At 35.8% G+C, this 18938-nt stretch overlaps 1 protein-coding gene across 1 annotated transcript; it reads left to right on the top strand.

Moving 5' to 3' along the window:
* The first annotated feature begins 5443 nt into the window (after positions 1-5443).
* LOC129318179 (uncharacterized) lies at positions 5444-18129 on the top strand. The gene is made up of 4 exons (XM_054962808.1): positions 5444-5672; positions 5794-5893; positions 16290-16679; positions 17800-18129. The coding sequence occupies exons 1-4, from the start codon at positions 5458-5460 to the stop codon at positions 17926-17928; spliced, it is 834 nt and encodes a 277-aa protein (XP_054818783.1). The 5' UTR covers positions 5444-5457; the 3' UTR covers positions 17929-18129.
* The last annotated feature ends 809 nt before the right edge of the window (positions 18130-18938 follow it).

Below are 18938 nucleotides of genomic sequence, written 5' to 3'. Positions count from 1 at the left end.
ATATATATAGGGTGAATGAATTATATATATATATTTGAATATTCATTTAATAAATATTTATATATATATATATATTTATATAAAATATAAAATACAAAATATTAATATATATATTTTTTGAAATATATATATTTATGTGTGTGTGTGTGTGTTTGATATATATATATATATATATATTTGCATATGCATATGATATATAAAATTGAATATATATAATATAATATATATTCATATATATATATATATAATACAATTGTGTGTGATATATATTATGTTATGTTATGTTATGTTATGTTATGTTAGTTTTAAATTTAATTTTGTATGATGGATTAAATTTAATAACTAACATGATATGAGAGAATATCATGCCAGTTTTATAATTTAAATTTATAAGATAAATTCGAATTAGATATGATATTATAGATTAAATTTATGAGATAAATTTAATTAAATTTTTGTGGGCTTTTAAGTAGAAAATGAAAATCTTGATCCATATACTATATATAGATAGGGATGTCCTTGATGAAAGAGAGAGTTAGAAAAGTTCTAACGGCAAAAACACTTTGAGAGCCATGAAACACCCTATAGAAAAGAAAACTAACGTTCAAAAACAGATGCTGGGAACGCTGGTACATTGTTTGAGTTAGAGAGCTGTTCGTGTGGATACTGGTAAAAGGAGCAGATCTACATTGTTATCTTGATATCCAAACTCTAGAAGAGAACACACGCCAAGTTCAAAGAATTAAAAGGTAACTCTTCTATTCACTTTAACTTAAACGAGTTCATTCGATCCATATCAGGATAGGGACTTTAAAATTTTAATCTTTTGCTGTGCCTCCCTATCTAACAGTAGTACCAGAGAAAAATAGTTATCACTCTAGTATCGGGATGCCTCCGTTTAAGGCTTTGTATGGTAGGTGGTGTCGATCGCCTTTGTGTTGGATAGAATTTGGCGAGAGGAGTTTGTTGGGTTCAGATTTGGTAGACCAAACCACCTAAAAGATCTAAATGATCAAACAAAAGTTGCTAATAGCCTCAAGTTGATGGAAGAGCTATGCAGATTGGCATAGGAGGCCGTTGGAATTTTTAGTGGGTGACCATGTGTTCTTGAGGGTCACACCAATGACTGGCATTAGGGGAGATTAATTAAAGCTAAAAAATTGACTCCCAAGTTTGTTGGTCCCTTTGAGATTCTAGAGAAGTTAGGACCTGGGGCCTATCGAATTGTTTTGTCGCTGAGTTTGTCAGGTTTTCATGATGTTTTCCACGTGAGTCAGCTGAAGAAGTATCACTCAAATCCTTCTTATATTATTAAGTCGGAGGATGTGGAATTGCAAGAGAATTTAACCTATCGAGCTAAACCAAAGCGGAATATGGATGTGAAAAATTGATAATTGAGGAATAAAACTATTTGTTTGGTTAAAGTTTTTTGAAAAGGCATGGCTCCTAGTGATGCAACTTGGGAGACCAAGGACAAGATAAGGTAGTTATATCCACATCTATTCTCACAGGTGTGATTATATGAGATCATGAATTTTGAGGGTAAAATTCCTAAAGAGAGGAGAATTATAACATCCTAGATTTCAAATATGGGAATTTTTAGTGTTTAGGAGGGTATAATGGTAAAATTAAGTGAACTTTTAATTAATAATGTTTTTGGGAGACTAATATAACTAATAGATCATTAAATAGCCTTAGAAGAGGGCTAGATCAGAGCTTGAGCAGGTTGTGGCACGGAGAGAGGTTCAATTCATGTGTGGGGCTCTTTGTGCCATGCGCCGTGGCAGGCAAGAGCTAGTACTACAGCATAAGAGCGAAATAAAAATCATAGAAAGGGAAAGGGCAACAGGAGACGACCGATGACTGCTAGGACACAACCTCTAGACCATTTTAGACACATTTGGGGCAAGATTTATCCTTAGGTAAGCTTCCTACACCTTTCCCTCTCCCTTTTTATGAATTTTCTGAGATTTGGATTAATGTGGGGTTGTGATTTCATTTTTCTTGGGTAATAGTGGAACCCATTGCCTTAGTTAAGGTCTTGAGGAGTTAAATCAAACCTCAAAACCTAGATTTATAGACTATATAGTGATTTGAAGTTTTTGGATAGGGTTTAGACTAACCCTAAGTAGAATTTGGGAGATTGAGAACAATGTGGGTAATGAAATGGTGTTATTTATGTGTTTGGGTGTTAAATAGAATTAATGGAGTGTGTTGGGAGAATTGTTGGTGCTAAATTAAATTTTTGGGTATATTAGGTACCTAAATTTGTGTTATAAATGGGGTAATTAAAGTGTGTATTGATGATTAAAAATTTAATCTTGTAGATTAACCATTGATCGAATATTTTAATGCTAGTGGACACGTGTGAAGCTGTTGTTTGACCACAGTAACCCTTTTAGTGACAAAAGGGTTGAGGTAACCGAATTGTCTAAACTCCCTTCTATGTTTAGATTATTGTATGGTAGTTATTAAGGGTAATACCCTAATTTTGTATTAATATAGTATTGATGTGAAGTGATTATGATTTAGAAACTATGTGAAGTGGAATGAAAAGTTAAGTAGTGTTGTGGTTTCTGAAAAGTTAAGTATAGTTACTTGCGAAATTCTATGTTTTAAGTAGAAAAAAGAATTTTGTAGAAATGATATGTTATGACTATGTATAGCTTCATTGAGCATATGTTTGGTTTGATTATAATGAGAGGGTGTGAGTTTACCCTAGTGTGTTTTTGGGGACATTGTTTAGAAATTCATATAGTACACTGGCACTGAGGAGGCCCCAGTGCTTAGTATTATAGTGTTTTAAAGTTTCAATACTACGTGAGGTAGATTAGGCATCGACACCCCTATTATTCGTGGATAGGGAGAATCTGTGGTCCATAATGGGCGAAGGCACTCTTAGCCAAGGCTGCCTCCTACTAACTATAAGCTTAGGCCAGCTCATTCACATAGACTTGGTCTTATCGAGTTGTCAGCCCACAAATTCAGTTGAAAAACATAAGGAGGGTATAAGGTAGTGTGTTGATCATGTATATCAAATTATAACCTTGTGTGTGGATATATGACTTGTTATATGTTTTTGATGCCACTTCACATACGCACTATCTGATCTCACACACGAGTAGTTTGATTAGACTTTTTAGTTACTAAGTCATCGACTCATCTCATGGTTATATTTTATAGGTGAAGGCAGCGATAAGGGCAAGGGAAATGAAGGTGCAATCAAGCATCGAGGGGACTAGCTAGTAACTGTATAGCCCTTCTTATTTAAATTGGGTTTTGTAATGAATTGTTCATGCATATGCCAACTAGGGAATCATATGTTATTTTGTGATGCATTTGCATGAACTTTGTTGTAAACTGTGGGTATCTCAGTCTAGAATGTTGCAATTGTGTTGTAATGGCTGTGAGAGGTCAAGATATTAATGCAAGTGTTATTTTGTATTGATTCATATGTTTGTTTGGTCATTGGAATTATTATGTGTGTTTGATACCCTTTGTGAGATTTATGTTAAACATGGGGTTTTGGTGGCCAAATCTTGTCCAGAATGTTGTTATTGTGATTTGAATGTATGTATAGGTTGTTTGTGGTTCATTTGAGTTAGTTCAAGTGATTTCATAGTTATTGACACTTGGTATGTGAGTTTAGAATGAAAATGTATCATTTTAGGTTTGGGTATCCAGTTGGCTCAGTATTTGGGTGTGAAAATAGTGCCAATAGCTAGGTGGTTCTAAGAGCTACGTGTGGACACTTGAATCGCTCAAATTGGACGTCAGACAGCAAAATGGCACGCTCTAAAAATTGGCTCGGAATGCTGTCACGGCAGCATGTGCGCGTCGCGGCACATTGACAGCCGTGCCGCGGTGTAAGGCATAGAGAAAGATGTTTTCCATTGTGTAGTTCACCGTGGCAGATGGAGTACTACGCCGTGGCGTATTGTGCCATTTTTGAAAAGTTTTCCAGATTGCCTTAATGTTATTTTAAATGTTGTTTTGACTTCTATGCTTCTGTTGTCTAGTTTGATTGGTTTTAAATTATAGTTTAAACTCAAACGAACTTTAAAAAGGGTTTCTTGGGATCCTAAATTCTTGAATCTTTTTAAATCTTCTTTTAACCCTTAAGTTATAATAACCACTTTAAGGTCTCATTTAGTATGGTGGAAATGAGAGAGATGGATTTGGAAATGGAATTAGAATTGGGAAAATTATTTGTTTAGTAAGATGGAATTTGAAAATTTTTGAATTCCAATTCCACCAAAATTGATGGAATTGGGTTCCATAATAAGAGTTCAGTTTTGTAATTCCACTAGCCTTTTCATTTTATCTTCCTCGCTATACCCTTTCCTTCATCCTCAGCCTCCATCATACCGTTCCTCCATCCCTGAGACAAGCACCCCATCAACGATAGTAAGCACCACCCCAATGACGGTGAGCACTACCATTGGTTAACAGAGACGTGGAAGGAGGTGAAGGTGGCGGTAGAGATGTGCCGAAAGGTAAAGGTGGCGACCAAGTTTGGTTCAAACTATCCAGATCTAGAAACCATTCTTCCAAATCTGCAACCATCGACCTCCAATGATTTCTCTGCTATACCTTGATGACGATTTATCTCTTCTCCCTTCTTAAGTTTCTAGTTAAAATTCATAAAACCTACTTGTTGATATGTTAACTATTGAGTTTTACATTAGAAATTGCTTTGGGTAAATTGTTTGATAAATTCATGAAAAGCCATATGTTCTTGATTTTGGAGCAAGCACTGTTGAGCTATTTGTTCTTTTGTTTTTCAATAGAAAAGACCACGAAGTTGCTGGGTGTAGTGGTTTGAAATTAGGAAAATATTAAGTCATAGAATGAACATGGTGCGGAGATTGAGAAGGAGAATATTGAGATGTTGAAAGATTTGTTAATCATTTGGGTTCAAGCAATTTTTTTTTTTGAGAAATGAGGACATTTTAGTCTTTTTTATATTTTAAATATTAATATTAAAAAAATAATATATCAATTCTATGAGCACACAATCATATTTTTAAATCTCATATTCATCTGCACTTTCATATTCATTTCTACTTCCATATCCATATTTATTTCCATCAAAATCATTTCTATTATACTAAATGAGGCATAAAGGAATTTAATTATCCTAATTGTTATAATGATGTTTCATGTTTGGTGTTTTATATATTTGGTAATGTCAAGAAATGACATTACATAATAACTTAGAATACTAAAAAAAAGTATACAAACTAATAATAAAATATGAGCAAAATATAGGGTTTAAAATTTATATTTTTTCATATTTTTATTATATTTATTTAATATAATTATATATACGACCGAGCAGCCCTTAGTTCATATTTCTTTGCATCATGATACTTAAAAAGAAAAAGTCTAATAATATTAATAAATTATTATTATCTCACTCATTGCCAAGTTGCGCGATACGGTGATGCTCAAGTCATGTGTCATTTCCGGAGTTTAGTTTCTTCGTCCTTCCCAAACGACAACAGCACAAGCTCCTTTGTATGGTTTAGCAATTGTTCGAGCAAAAAATTAGAGTGGAACAGAATGAAAGTAGCCTCGGAGGTGATCTTTCTCTTCAGAGACACAAAGGGATTTGCCTCTGCCATTTCCGATGCTTTCCGCTCAAACCCTTCCCCGTCTTTGCAGTGCCTGTAAGTCATTTCTCCATGTTTATGCTCTCACAATTTTCTTCTTCTTCATCTTTAATTCCATCAATGGTGCCAAATTTTCATCTATCTCAAGAGTCTCGAGGGGTTGTTATTTTTGTTACAGGGAGGACTCCTTTGAGCTATCCCTGGAGGGTTATGGGATCAAAGACCAAAAGGCATCTGGGACCATTTTTCACTTCGTTAATGCTGAAGGCACTTACCAGGTTCTCCCTTTCTCTCAACCCCTTTTTGATTTAGTAGATAAATTCTCCGCCTTTGATATTGTTATTTGTAGTTAATTTTTTATGGCCAAATTATGTGGAGATAAATTAAGTATATAAAGTTGGATTTAATGAATTAAGCAGTAGATAGCGATTGTGGCTTCCCTACCTTCATCATCTAATGTCCCTTAGATTGGAAGGGAAATTAGTTTTCTAATTGAGTATCAGTGTGCAAGATCTGCTATTGGAATAATTGGTGGTAGACTCTTTATTGAATGAATCCCATACACACACATACATTGGTAAATTAGTGGCTTTAAACCTTTGACAGTGCCCATTTTCCACCCTATCCTTACCTTGTAAATAAATATACGAGACAGTAAATTCAAAAGCAGACCCTTGAAAGTTAAAAGGATAATAGTATAATGAGAGAGCTGGAGTTTTTATAAGTCATACGTTTAACAGCTCAAGGGAGATAAAATTCGATAACATAAAAGGTGTTCCTTAGAAGTCAATAGCATTTGGAAATAACTTCTTTTCAAGTTGACCAAATTGTGTTGATTGTATGATCAAATTCATTTGTAGTGTTGTTGATAATTGATGTGCACTGGTTGATAGGAAATATGGGAGATATTATTCTAGAAAAAAATCAATTCTCTTTATGTCATTTTAATATTTTGTAAGAAGGAAAATATAAAGCCTAACTTTATATAGACAAGGTGTTAAGGTTTTCTTTTGTGTTCTTTTGTAAGAGGAAATCTGAAAGTTAGCTTTATATGTAGATGTAATTAAGGCTTCCTTATTTAGGCATGAGAGTTTTGTTAAATAGACTTGATTGCACGTGTAATGGACAGACTTGATGAATGAATGAAATATTGTGATTGCATATTCAGAAGCTCTCCCCCTCTCTCTGCGTTCTATCTCCCTCCCCCTTGCTCCCCCATTGTTTTATTCTTCATTTCTCCTTCCCTATTTCTATTTTCTCTCTACTCTCTCCCTCTATTCAGATGTGTGTGAGTGTGTGTTACATCAGTTTGGTATCAGAGCTTGTGTTCCTATGTTCCTTGACCATTTCCGTCACCTGAAAATCACAGAAAACTCGCTTGAAAAACTCACAGACCTTGTTTCACGCTGCCTACCCAGAAATGCCCGCTTCCCAACATCAGATTGCTAAAACACCACCGCCATCATGTTCAAGAGGAGGAATCCTGTCAGAACGGGAAATTTCACCTCCGTCCTCTGACACATGCACCTCCACGCATCGGTGGAGTGATCTGCGCGGCCACCGGTGACAATCTACGCGTGACTTCACGTGCCAACGTGCACAGTGCCCAGAATCTGCGTGTTGCATGCTTTCAAGGAGATTTCTATGGTTTTGAGCAAGCTTGAGGATCCCAAATCATCTTTCAAAGCATTATTTAGGTAAAAGTTCAACTTTTAGGCTTTTAAAGCTTCGTTGGTAAGGCTATTGACCTCTCATTTATTTGACTTATACGGTTTTTAGGAGGAGGTAGTTCTTCCTTTCATGCTTGGTTTGATATCTTTTGTTTGATCTTTGAGCATGCAATTTAATTTTTAAAGTGTGTTTAGTTTAATATTCTTAAAAAAAAATTGATCATTATTATTGTTAATTTGTACCTCTTGACAGCATTATTCCCAACCTAGAACACACTTACCTCACACACAATTCGACCCTATACCCGGGTCAAGAAATTAGCATAGGTTAGTTGAAGTTTAACGGTTTCCCTGTAAGGTTATAGGCCTTCGGAGGTTATTGTGAAACTTCACTCAGGTTGTTACCTCTTTAACATACAATCCTTGAGAAATTTTGAATTTCTAGAGGATTAGTATTGTTAGAAGGCGACTTCACCTTTTTAGATGAGGGCAACTTGGGAACTTTTTCCTTAAGGTTTCTAGAACCACACTAAACCCTACACTTTAAAATATTGCCCTTGTCATTGTATGACCATTCATGATTTATATGACAAGCAAGCTTATTAGATTAAGAAATTACTACCCTTAAATTTGCCATGGCCAATAACTTCCAAATCACCCAAAATCACCTTGCGGAATCTGAGAGGGCTCAAAGGGCATATGTGGACCAGCGATTTGATGAACTCAAGGAAGTCATGAATAGGAAATTTGAAGAGATAATGGGTGCTATTCAGTTGCAATACAAACAAGATATAGGAAAGGTAACTTAAGGGCTGTTAGAGAGACCAATATTCATAGGAGAATCCAGTTTTAGGAATGAGAGATCCCCTATCTTTAATCAACCTAGGGAAACTCCCTGTAAGATTGGTCATTCTTCTGGAAACATGGGTGGAAGACATGGTAGACCCTCTCCTCATGAACTTATCAATCATCAATCGAAAGATTTAGATGATACTTGGGATGGTCATGACCACGAAGAACAACATCGTGGACCACTTCAACCAATTCAGCGGAACGGTAGAGAAAACTTTAGAAGGGTGCATACTTATGACATCACCAAAAAGGTTAAGGTTGAGGCCCCTGAATTTGATGGAAGATTGAATGCTAGTGCTTTCTTAGATTGGTTAGCCAGTATGGAAGACTACTTTGAATGGTATGACATGAGTGATACCCCACGAGTTTGATTTGCAAAGATGAAGCTTGTGGGTTCTGCAAGAAAATACTGGCAAAATGTTCAAAAGAACAATAAGCGACAGGGATATCTTCCGATTGAGGTGTGGGATGAAATAAAGGCAAAGTTGAAAGAGAAATATGTGCCGATTCATTACAAGAGTCAGTTATACAACAAGTACCTCAACCTGAAGCAAGTTTCCACTGCTTCTGAGTATATATCTCGTTTCGACGACCTTATGATTAGAAGTGACGTGGATGAAGAAGAATGGCGCACAATCACTAGGTTTGTTAATGGACTCAAGTCATATATACAAAAGGAGCTCAAGCTGAACTTCCCTAAGTCTCTTGAGGAAGTGTACCATAAGACCTTGGAAGTAGAATCTCTGTTGCAGTACACTTCTGTTAGGCGTACCGACTTGCAGAGCAATCAATAGGCACGAAGTTCAAACCTGATGGAGCGACCTTCTGGAGAACCTACATCTAGGCCTACCTAAAATGGGTTCAAGAGTAATACCTCTAAGCCTATTGAGGCTTCCCGCCCTAGTAACTCTCTTGTTGAGTGTTTCCGTTGTCCCTCAAAGGGTCATATTGCTTCAAAGTGCCCACAACGAGCTTTAATTATTGACTCACCTTTTGAGGAAGAGGAGAATAATGTCAATGCTGACTAGTTGTGGAACCAGTTGAGTGTCCTTTAGATGTTGACGAGGACATCATCATTGATGAATATGGGTGTAAGACATGTTGAGTTGGAGTTATGTGATGCATTTTGTCGGTCCTTCTACCTAGTGATTCATGGAAGCGAACTAGTATCTTCCATACCTTTGTGAAGTGTGGAGGCAAATCTTGCAAGTTAGTGATTGATAGTGGGAGCTCTAAAGATGTGATTTCTAGTCAAGGAGTAGTTTGGCTCGGTCTCAAGACAAAACCTCATCCAGAACCTTTTTGAGTTGTGTGGATTGACAAAACTTCTTTACTAGTCACTCAACAATGTCGCATTCCTCTGCAACTAGGTGACTATAAAGAAGAGGTTCTTTGTGATGTTCTCCCAATAGATGTTGCTCACATTCTGCTAGGTCGACTGTGGCTTTATTATCACAATGTCATCAACCATGGTCGCGAGAATACATATACATTTAAGCATAATGGCAAGACAATCTTGCTACGCCCTGCTAAGCCTAACACTAATGTTAGACATCTGAGTAATTCAAAAGGTATGAAGCCCAAAAGCCAAAGTTTGCACCTTCTAATAGAGAAACGGTTTGTGCGGGAAAGCAAAGACAGTACACTTGTGTTTGTTTTGGTGTCTAAGATCTCGCAATGAATTGCTTTGGTTACAACTATGGAAATGCCTAGGGAAGTTCAACAGCTCTTAAACAAATTTCAAGACATTTCCCTGGATGAGCTTCCATTTGATCTACCGCCAATGAGGGATATCCAACATGCAATTGATTTTATTCCGAGTTCACAACTCCCCAACCTACCACGCTACTAGATGAATCCAAAAGATAGGGAAGAGCTTAACCGACAAGTTAATGGATTACTAGAGAAAGGTTATATCCAACATAGCATAAGTCCCTGTGCAGTACTTGTTCTTTTGACTCTCAAGAAAGACAGCTCTTGGAAAATGTGTACAGACAGTAGAGCCATCAACAAGATTACCATCAAGTATAGCTTTCCTATTCCTAGACTTGATGGCATGCTTGATTTGGTATCCAGATCTAGTTGGTTCTCGAAGATTGACCTAGAGATGAGTGGAAGACTGCCTTTAAAACACGAGATGGGTTGTTTGAATGGCTTGTCATGCCATTTGGGTTATCAAATGCCCCAAGTGCATTCATGAGAGTAATGACTCACCTCCTTCGCTCGTACTTGGAAAAATTCTTAGTGGTATACTTTGATGACATACTAGTCTTTAACAAGTCTAAACTTGAAACATCTTGAGTTAATTTTTCTCACCCTGCGTCAAGAACAGTTTTATGTTAACTTGCCCAAGTACTCATTTCTTCATAATCGAGTCATCTTCTTGGGTTTTATTGTTTCTGAAAGGGGTTTAGCAGCTGACCCTGAGAAAGTCCGAGCTATTCAAGAATGGCTTGAGCCACAATCTCTCCATGAAGTACGAAGTTTTCATGGCCTTGCTTCTTTCTATAGACGCTTCATTAGAAACTTTAGTACTATTATGGCTCCTATCACTGATTGCTTGAAGCAAGACAAGTTCCAATGGACTTCTACAGCATCCTTAGCTTTTCAGGATATTAAGACGAAGCTTTGTGAAGTTCCAGTCCTCTCTTTGCCAGATTTTATGAAGTGTTTCGAAGTTGCTTGTGATGCATCTGGGACAAGAATCGGAGGTGTTCTAAGCCAAGATGGTCACCCTGTGGCTTTCTTTAGCGAAAAGCTCAACGATGCAAAACAAAAATGCTCCATCTATGACAAGGAGTTTTATGTGATTGTGAGATCTCTTGAGTATTGGAAATACTATCTCCTTCCTCAACAATTTGTTCTTTACTCTGATCATCAAGCGCTTAGGTTTATCAACTCTCAGCGGCACTTAAATGCTAAACATGCTAAATGGGTTGAGTATATTCAGGGATTCACTTTTGTGGTCAAGCATCGTTCAGGAATAGAAAACAAAGTGGCTGATGCTCTTAGCCGATGGATCAACTTGTTGCACACTATGAGCATTAGTGTTGTTGGTTTTGAAAACCTGAAGGAAGACTATGCTTCATGTTCAGATTTTGGGATGATATACCACGAAGTTAACAGTGATAACCGTCATGATCATGTTGATTTCCTCCTTAAAGACGGTCATCTCTTTCGCGGAAGCAAACTGTGCATCCCACGAACTTCTATGCGAGATTTTCTTGGTTGGGAATTACATGCTGGAGGTTTAGCTGGTCATTTTGGGATCAATAAAACTGTGGCATTAGTTGAAGACAGGTTCTATTGGCCTTCGCTCAAGCGTGATGTGGCTCGCATAGTGTCTCAATGTCAAAATTGTCAAACTTCTAAAGCTAGAAGACAGAATACCGGTTGGTACACTCCCTTGCCAATCCTCGAGGCACCTTGGAAAGACTTGAGTATGGACTTTGTCTTGGGATTGCCTCGAACAGCTAAAGGTGACGATTCTATTTTGGTTGTTGTAGACAGATTCTCCAAGATGGCCCATTTTATTTCCTGTAGCAAGACCATAGATGCTTCTCATCTTGCAAAATTGTTCTTTAAGGAGATTGTGCGTCTGCATGGGTTACCTACTACCATTGTATCCGATAGGGATGTTAAGTTTGTTAGCTACTTTTGGAAAACCCTATGGAAACTTTTTGGTACCCAGTTGAAGTTTTCTTCTGCTTTCCACCCCCAGACAAATGGGCAAAACAAAGTTACTAATCGAAGTCTGGGTAATTTGCTTAGAAGTTTAGTCGGAGACAAGTCGAAGCATTGGGATTTGGTTCTACCCACTGCCGAGTTTGCATATAATAATTCAGTAAATAGGTCCACAGGCATGAGTCCCTTCCAGATTGTTCAAAGTTTTAATCCCAAACAGCCTATTGATCTTATGCCAATCCCGTTGACATTTCGTACTTTCGAATCTGTAGAATCCTTTGCCCATTGCCTTCATGAATTACATGCTGAAATTAGGCGAAAATTAGCAACAAGTAATGATCAATATAAATTATTTGCTAATACTCATCGTCGATTTCGAAGCTTCAATATAGGCGACTATGTTATGGCTCGAATTAGTCCAGAACATTATCCTAAATGCACTTTTAAAAAGTTGCATGCTCGAGCTTCTGGACCTTTTCGCATAGCAAAGAAGTTAGGATTTAATGCCTATCTTTTAGAATTACCTCCTGATATGGCCATAAGTTTGGTTTTTAATGTGGAGGATCTTTCGCCTTACTGGGGAACTTTTGAGTCTCCCCCATTGCTTTCTGATGATTCTGCAGGTGCTCGGCCCTCGCAATCCCATCATTGCCGTCTATCTCACCGTCAATGGAAGAGATCGAAACCATTATGGATGACCAAATTGTCCTAACTTCTAAGGGGCCCCTCCATCATTACTTGGTTCGCTGGAAGGGTTGTTCAAATGAAAATGCCACTTGGATCTCAGAAGTTGAGTTTAAACAACTTGATCCTACCCTGCTGGAAGCCTATCAACTTTCTATCTCTCTGAAGGAGAGTTCTTTGCAGCAGGGGGGAATTGATAGGAAATATGGGAGACATTATTCTAGAAAAAAATAAATTCTCTTTATGTTATTTTAATATTTTGTAAGAAGGAAAATATAAAGCCTAACTTTATATGGACAAGGTGTTATGGTTTCCTTTTGTGTTCTTTTGTAAGAGGAAATCTGAAAGTTAGCTTTATATGTAGATGTGATCAAGGCTTCCTTATTTAGGCATGAGAGTTTTGTTAAATAGACTTGATTGCACTTGTAATGGACAGACTTGATGAATGAAATATTGTGATTGCATATTCAGAAGCTCTCCCCATCTCTCTGCATTCTGTCTCCCTCTCCCTTGCTCCCCCATTGTTCTGCTCTTCATTTCTCCCTCCCTATTTCTAGTTTCTCTCTACTCTCTCCCTTTATTCAGATCTGTGTGAGTGTATGTGAGTGTGTGTTACATCACTGGTGCAGGGTGGACCGAGGTTTGCAAACCCCCCCCCCCAAACTTTTTTTTTTTTTTCCAAATCTGAGAGAGAATGTAAAAACCATTCTTTTCCTTCCTGTCTCCAACAAAAAGGAAAGTTCTCCAAATTGTGTTTTGGCAATGCCCTCCCCTTCATGAATTAAAGGAAAACTCAAGGTTGAAACTAGTGTATGCTGTTTTTGAAGCAATGTTGTGAAGCCATTTAGCAAGACTTACCAATTTTTCAGTTGTAAGGATTAGTGAATCTGGAAGCATAAACATTTGGACTAGTTGTTAATAGTCGTAGGGGACCTTTTCCTCAATGAAGACTAAGGAGCTTATCTCAGGGTCCCTTGAGGCTCTCCACTGCATTATAAGTTTTTTTCTCACTCATGATCTCCAAGAGAATGAAAGCTAAAATGAAACTAGTGAAAGAGTTGGAGAATGTATTTCTTTCTATGAAAGTGGAAGAGGTACAATGAAAATTGGGAGCTGGTGATTGAAGGAAGAAAAAATTGGGGTGCAAAGAGAGTGAGGAAGAGGCAAAGGAGAGACAGAGAAGTAAAGGGATATGGAATGTTATTTGTTACGATATTGTGATTCTTGGGATAGTTAAAAATGAAGATTTGGCCATACATGAATCATTTGAAGAAATGTGGGAGACAATGGAAACATTATCTTAATTTTACACCATAAGGAAAATGTAGTGTTGAATTGGTAATTCAATGAAGGGCGAATTGACTGTTGAAGTTCTCTTCACTCTAGCACATGCCAACTTGATCTCTTCTGCCATTTTTTCCTGCCTCTTTCACAGCTCACCTGCTGACATTGACATGCAACATGGTGAAGTGGTGATAAGCCACCATGCTCTAATACAGTTTATCCAAGAAGGCATAGTAAAGGACGAATAACAACAGCAATAAAGAAATGCTTGGAGAATGCCTAGATTTTGGGTATCAATACACGTCAAATGTTCATGAATGCTTCTGATAAATACGAATAGATAGAAGAGAGAAAGGGAGGGGGGGAGATTTGGAAATTTGCATCACATTGTATGTCTGTCAAAGTCCCCCTGCACAAGCTTTTCACTCTAATTTATTAGCTTTTGCCCATCCTACAGTTATAACTACCTAATTGATTAATTCACACACACCTGCAAATTTTATATATCAGCTTCTCCCACATTTCTTAGTTGTTCATCAACCTCTTTCCCTGGTTTTTGTTACCTCACCATGGGTAGTTGGGTACTACTAAAGAGGATGTCCGTAGTGTTTCCATGTGGATTTTATCTGGCACTGTACTCGTTACAGTTTTGCTGTCTATTGGGTTAAGAAGGTTAACATGTGGTCCGCAGTGATTTGAGACACTATAATCATTTCATTTCAAAACTAGTAATGATAAATATGAAGCATGTTTAGGTGGATTTTCCTCTTGAGACCATTCACTGTTTGATGTTATCTTCCTTGCTTAGTTATTTGTCTTTACCCTCTGTAGTGATCATTTTCTATTTGATAATCCCTCAGGAATTTTAGTTAACTTAGGAGGCTAATGATAGGAGATATCTCAAGAGTTTACTGTATCCTTCATTTAGAAAATGAAAATCACCACGTTTGGCCTATGTTCTTAAATCAATTATTTTGGGGACTTCAATCCCTTGGGTATTATTTATCTATGAAGTCTGTGTAACTTGCTCTGAATGTACTCATGGGAATTATGTTTTACCACCTGTCTAATGTCTCTTCAAAGCTTCCTTGTTAAAAGATGCTAGTATTCTCCTTTATTCTTTGACTTCCAAACACCACCACATGGTTTGACTCTGACTTCCCCAATTTTGACATAAAGCAACCACATAGTTCCTTAACATTGAACCTTTGCATTGCCTGCTCTTTATCAGCTCAAACTTTCTATCATAAATGACATTGCAAAAGCCCAATTTATCTCAGAGAATATCAGTGTGTTTACCAATTTTTTTGATGAAATTGTGTCAGCCATATTTAACAGTAGATTCCTATGATTTTCAATTTTCCCAACAAAGCGAGCAGCAACAAAAGCTTTAACATGCCTAATGAAATTAAAAGGTGCATATGGAGATTTGTACGAATTGATACCCTCCATAGGATAGAGATGCTAATAACTTGTTTTGCTTCCTGAAACCAAACAAATAAAGTTTTTACTGCTAAGAAAACAAAATGAACAAGAGTGGGTGTTTGGTTTTAGGAGTGGAATCTTCAATGTTGGGGAGAGTAAGATGTGCATAGGACTTTTGTTCGAGAATGGGGAGAAGATCACTGTATTTTGAACAATAAACATATTTTACTATAGGGAAAATGACAATTAGGGATCCCTTAAGAACAGTAATGATAATTACAGACTTAAATTATTGAAATCTCAATAATAGACCATAGTCTTTAGTTCTCATAAATTATTTTTTGTTGATTGGCTTGAGATTCACCCAGTTTTTTGTAAATTCTCAACTAATACTACTAAAATTCCCAAGTATCCTTTGTTAATTTCCCAAACGATAGCAAAAAATCACAAATAATTGGCCTGCAATTCACAACTAACTCTCATAAAGTTCTAATTGATTTACAAATAATCCCAAGTGTGTTTAGTAGATTTCCCAAGCGATTTATCTACATGTTTAATAGCCAAAAAGTCACAAGTAATTGACTTGCAATTTACAATTGATTTTTGTAAATTCCCAACTAGCGTTATAAATAATTCCAAGTGTATTTTCTTTATTTTTCAAGTGGTTTATCTATGTATTAACAGTAAAAAATCGAGATTCACAACTAATTCTTGTAAACTCACAACTGACATCACAACTAATTGCAAGTATATTTTGTTGATTTTCCAATTAATCATTCGCAATTTTTTAATTGCAAGTAAAGATTATGGTTTGTTATTGAGATTTCAATAATTTAGGGTTTGTAAATTGTCTTTAATGGTCTTATGGGGTACTTCATTGTTATTTTCCTTTTTCTATATGCATTTTCCAAACAGATACCCTACTTTACACTAATCGCCTGGTAACTAATCTCATGGTTTTTCTTTGGTTTATAGTTAACATTATAGTTAATCTTGCATATCTCTGTTTTCATCTGTGCACATTAGTCATCTTTCCTTTTATATGATGGATTCTCATAAATAAACTCATATCCAGGTGTCATTGATGATCATGCAACATTATGAGCCACCTATCCTCGCATGTGCTGTTAATGAGGTTCTTGGTAAAATAGCAGGAGATAAATCATCCCTAATACCAAAACTGTATGTACCAATTATTGTGGAGTCATCCCAAATTAAAGGGGAAAGCAAATCCTTAAGATCTGATGAGAGCAGAGCATTAGTTTACGGTATACAGATAGGTCAAGAAACAGAAACCAATGAGGCCTTACTCTCCAAAATTGTGAAACCACCATCCTCGCTTCGGATTCAGGATGAGAAGTTAGCATGTTGTCTTCACTTACTTAGCGTGTTGAAGCTACCAACCTTTTTTCTCATTGGACAAACAGGACAGTACTTACTGAATAAAGCCTCTGAACAGTTTGAGGTATATTTCCCGAGCCTTTTCTTCTTTTTTCTTTTCTTTTTAATGATGCAAAGGGATACCTCTGTACACCGTAACATACCGCATCCTCACCTTCTGAAATAAGTGTAAACTAAAATTGACTCTGTCTCGTTTTGCTAAATCAGTTTACTCCCTTGTGGTTTAAAGTGCCTTATTCAACATTGATTCATTCATCTACCGTTTAACTGCCAGATGATAATTTTACTTTGTTAAAGTGGAAAAAAAAAAATTCCGTGTTAAATGTTTTCCCTTGATCTTGAATATTTTCAGTGTCACAGAATTGGATTTGAGTGAGCAATTTCAAAACTTTAACCTATCAACTGATTTAAGATGTTAGTATAGCATACTTTTAACAGGCAAGTTGTTCATTATTTTGAATTTCATCTGATTACTTACTTCCCCATTGCTTGCTGGAAAGGAATGAAATTAAATGGATTAAGAAAATAAAGATAAAAATAAGTCAACTATGTTTATGAGGGGAGATGAATAATTTAATTCTTAAGGTTGGGAGTCATGATTCTTTAAGTTTGTGGTGGCTGTGGTGATTCTCATGTTTAAGGTATGTGGTATTGAGTTTTTTCTTACTTGCCATGAGGGATTGGATAGTTTAATTCATTTATGTTCGTTTTTTTTTAATAATCCATTCCATTCATAATGGGACCTTAGGCAATAGGTTAAAATTTTAGAATAAAAATACATTAAGGTGGTTAAATGGCGATGCAAACAAACTGCATGGGGGGTGAATGAGGTGCTTTAAACCACTTGGCATGGAGACCTACTGAATTCATGTCAGACTACCAATGGATGAAATTAAAGTCTTATCCTGGCTATTTCTTTATTTTCATTGGCTGCCCGAAAAAGGGAAAAAATTAAGGGAGAATTACATATTAGTCTCATTAAAGAAATAAATTACTTACAAGTTCTGTTCACTTGTAAATGCAAAAGTTTAACATGAAAATATAGAAATCTGACTTGCAAATGGATAGAAGAAATAATTAATTTCCTTATTTGAGATCTGATTGTAATTCTCCTTAAAATAACTCCTTTTTCTTTTATAATCCATGTATTTATTTTCAGCATCTAATCTTTTTTGTTTTGCTAGATAACTCACACTATTGGCGAGATTTTGGCGAGCACAACAGGCTTGCATTATTCGAAAGACAGTGTGGCATTGAATCCAACCAAGGCATCAAGGGATAGCAAAGAGCCATGGCGTGCATTATATGGTTGAGCAGTAACAATAAAAAAGTTTGACGGATTTGGTGCCTTCAACCTTTAGTCCTTTTTTGTTGGTGAATATTACCTTAAAGGGTATTTTTATCCCTCGATTATTCGCTTAGAAGCATATGGCATTATAAACTTTCATGTTGTGTAATTCTCTTTTTAATTTTTAAAAATAATGCATTAAGCATATCACTGTTAAAAAAGTTAACTTTGATTGTTAATTAACTTTAAAATGGTAGCAAAGAATCTCAAAAATTACATAAAAGAATTTATAAAATTATACATAAGTACTTTGAGAAAATTAATATAAATTAAGTTTCCTAAATTATATATAAATAATAATATACAAATGTTATTTTTTATCCACATAAAATGTTAAAATACAATTTCAACTAACCATTATTTTAGTGACTTGATCAATATTATTTTTTTATAGGTTATGTATTTGAATTTTATGAATTTTTTTCTGTAATTTTTAAGCTTTTTTTTATAATTTGTTGGTCAATGAACAACTAAAATTAACTTCTTAAATAGTAAAGTGCTTAATGCATTATTTTTAAAAATTGAAAAGGAAAATTGCTTCATATGAAAGTTTATAATTTCAAGTACTGAACAAATAATTGAGAAGTAAAAATGTCTTTTAATGCCAGAATATTTAAACATTTTATGAAAAAATAAGTAAGGTCAAGAGTAATAGAAGTTTATGTTTAAATGTTGTACATGATAATGTAATGGATGGCAAAATTAGATTGATTGATTTGAAGAATACAAGGGCACCATTTATTGCTCTCGGATGGATCATCAAGTTGAATCTGTCATTGACTTGTTACAAAGATTATTATAAAAGAAATTTTTTGATGATGGAAAATCACACAAACGTCTGTATATGAATTTTAATTTCTGAAAAGTCTCATAAAATACATAAATAATCCCGAAGTCACATGAACTTTAATGAGAAAATGATTATAAAAACCTTTTAAACTATCTAAATGATAAATTGATATCATAAAATAGTAT

Source organism: Prosopis cineraria, unplaced genomic scaffold, assembly GCF_029017545.1.
Source record: "Prosopis cineraria cultivar Desert tree isolate PC_DT_omini unplaced genomic scaffold, ASM2901754v1 PC8, whole genome shotgun sequence".
Taxonomy (NCBI): domain Eukaryota; kingdom Viridiplantae; phylum Streptophyta; class Magnoliopsida; order Fabales; family Fabaceae; genus Prosopis; species Prosopis cineraria.
The sequence above is the reverse complement of the archived record's forward strand: the minus strand, read 5'-3'. Positions and strand labels throughout refer to the sequence as shown.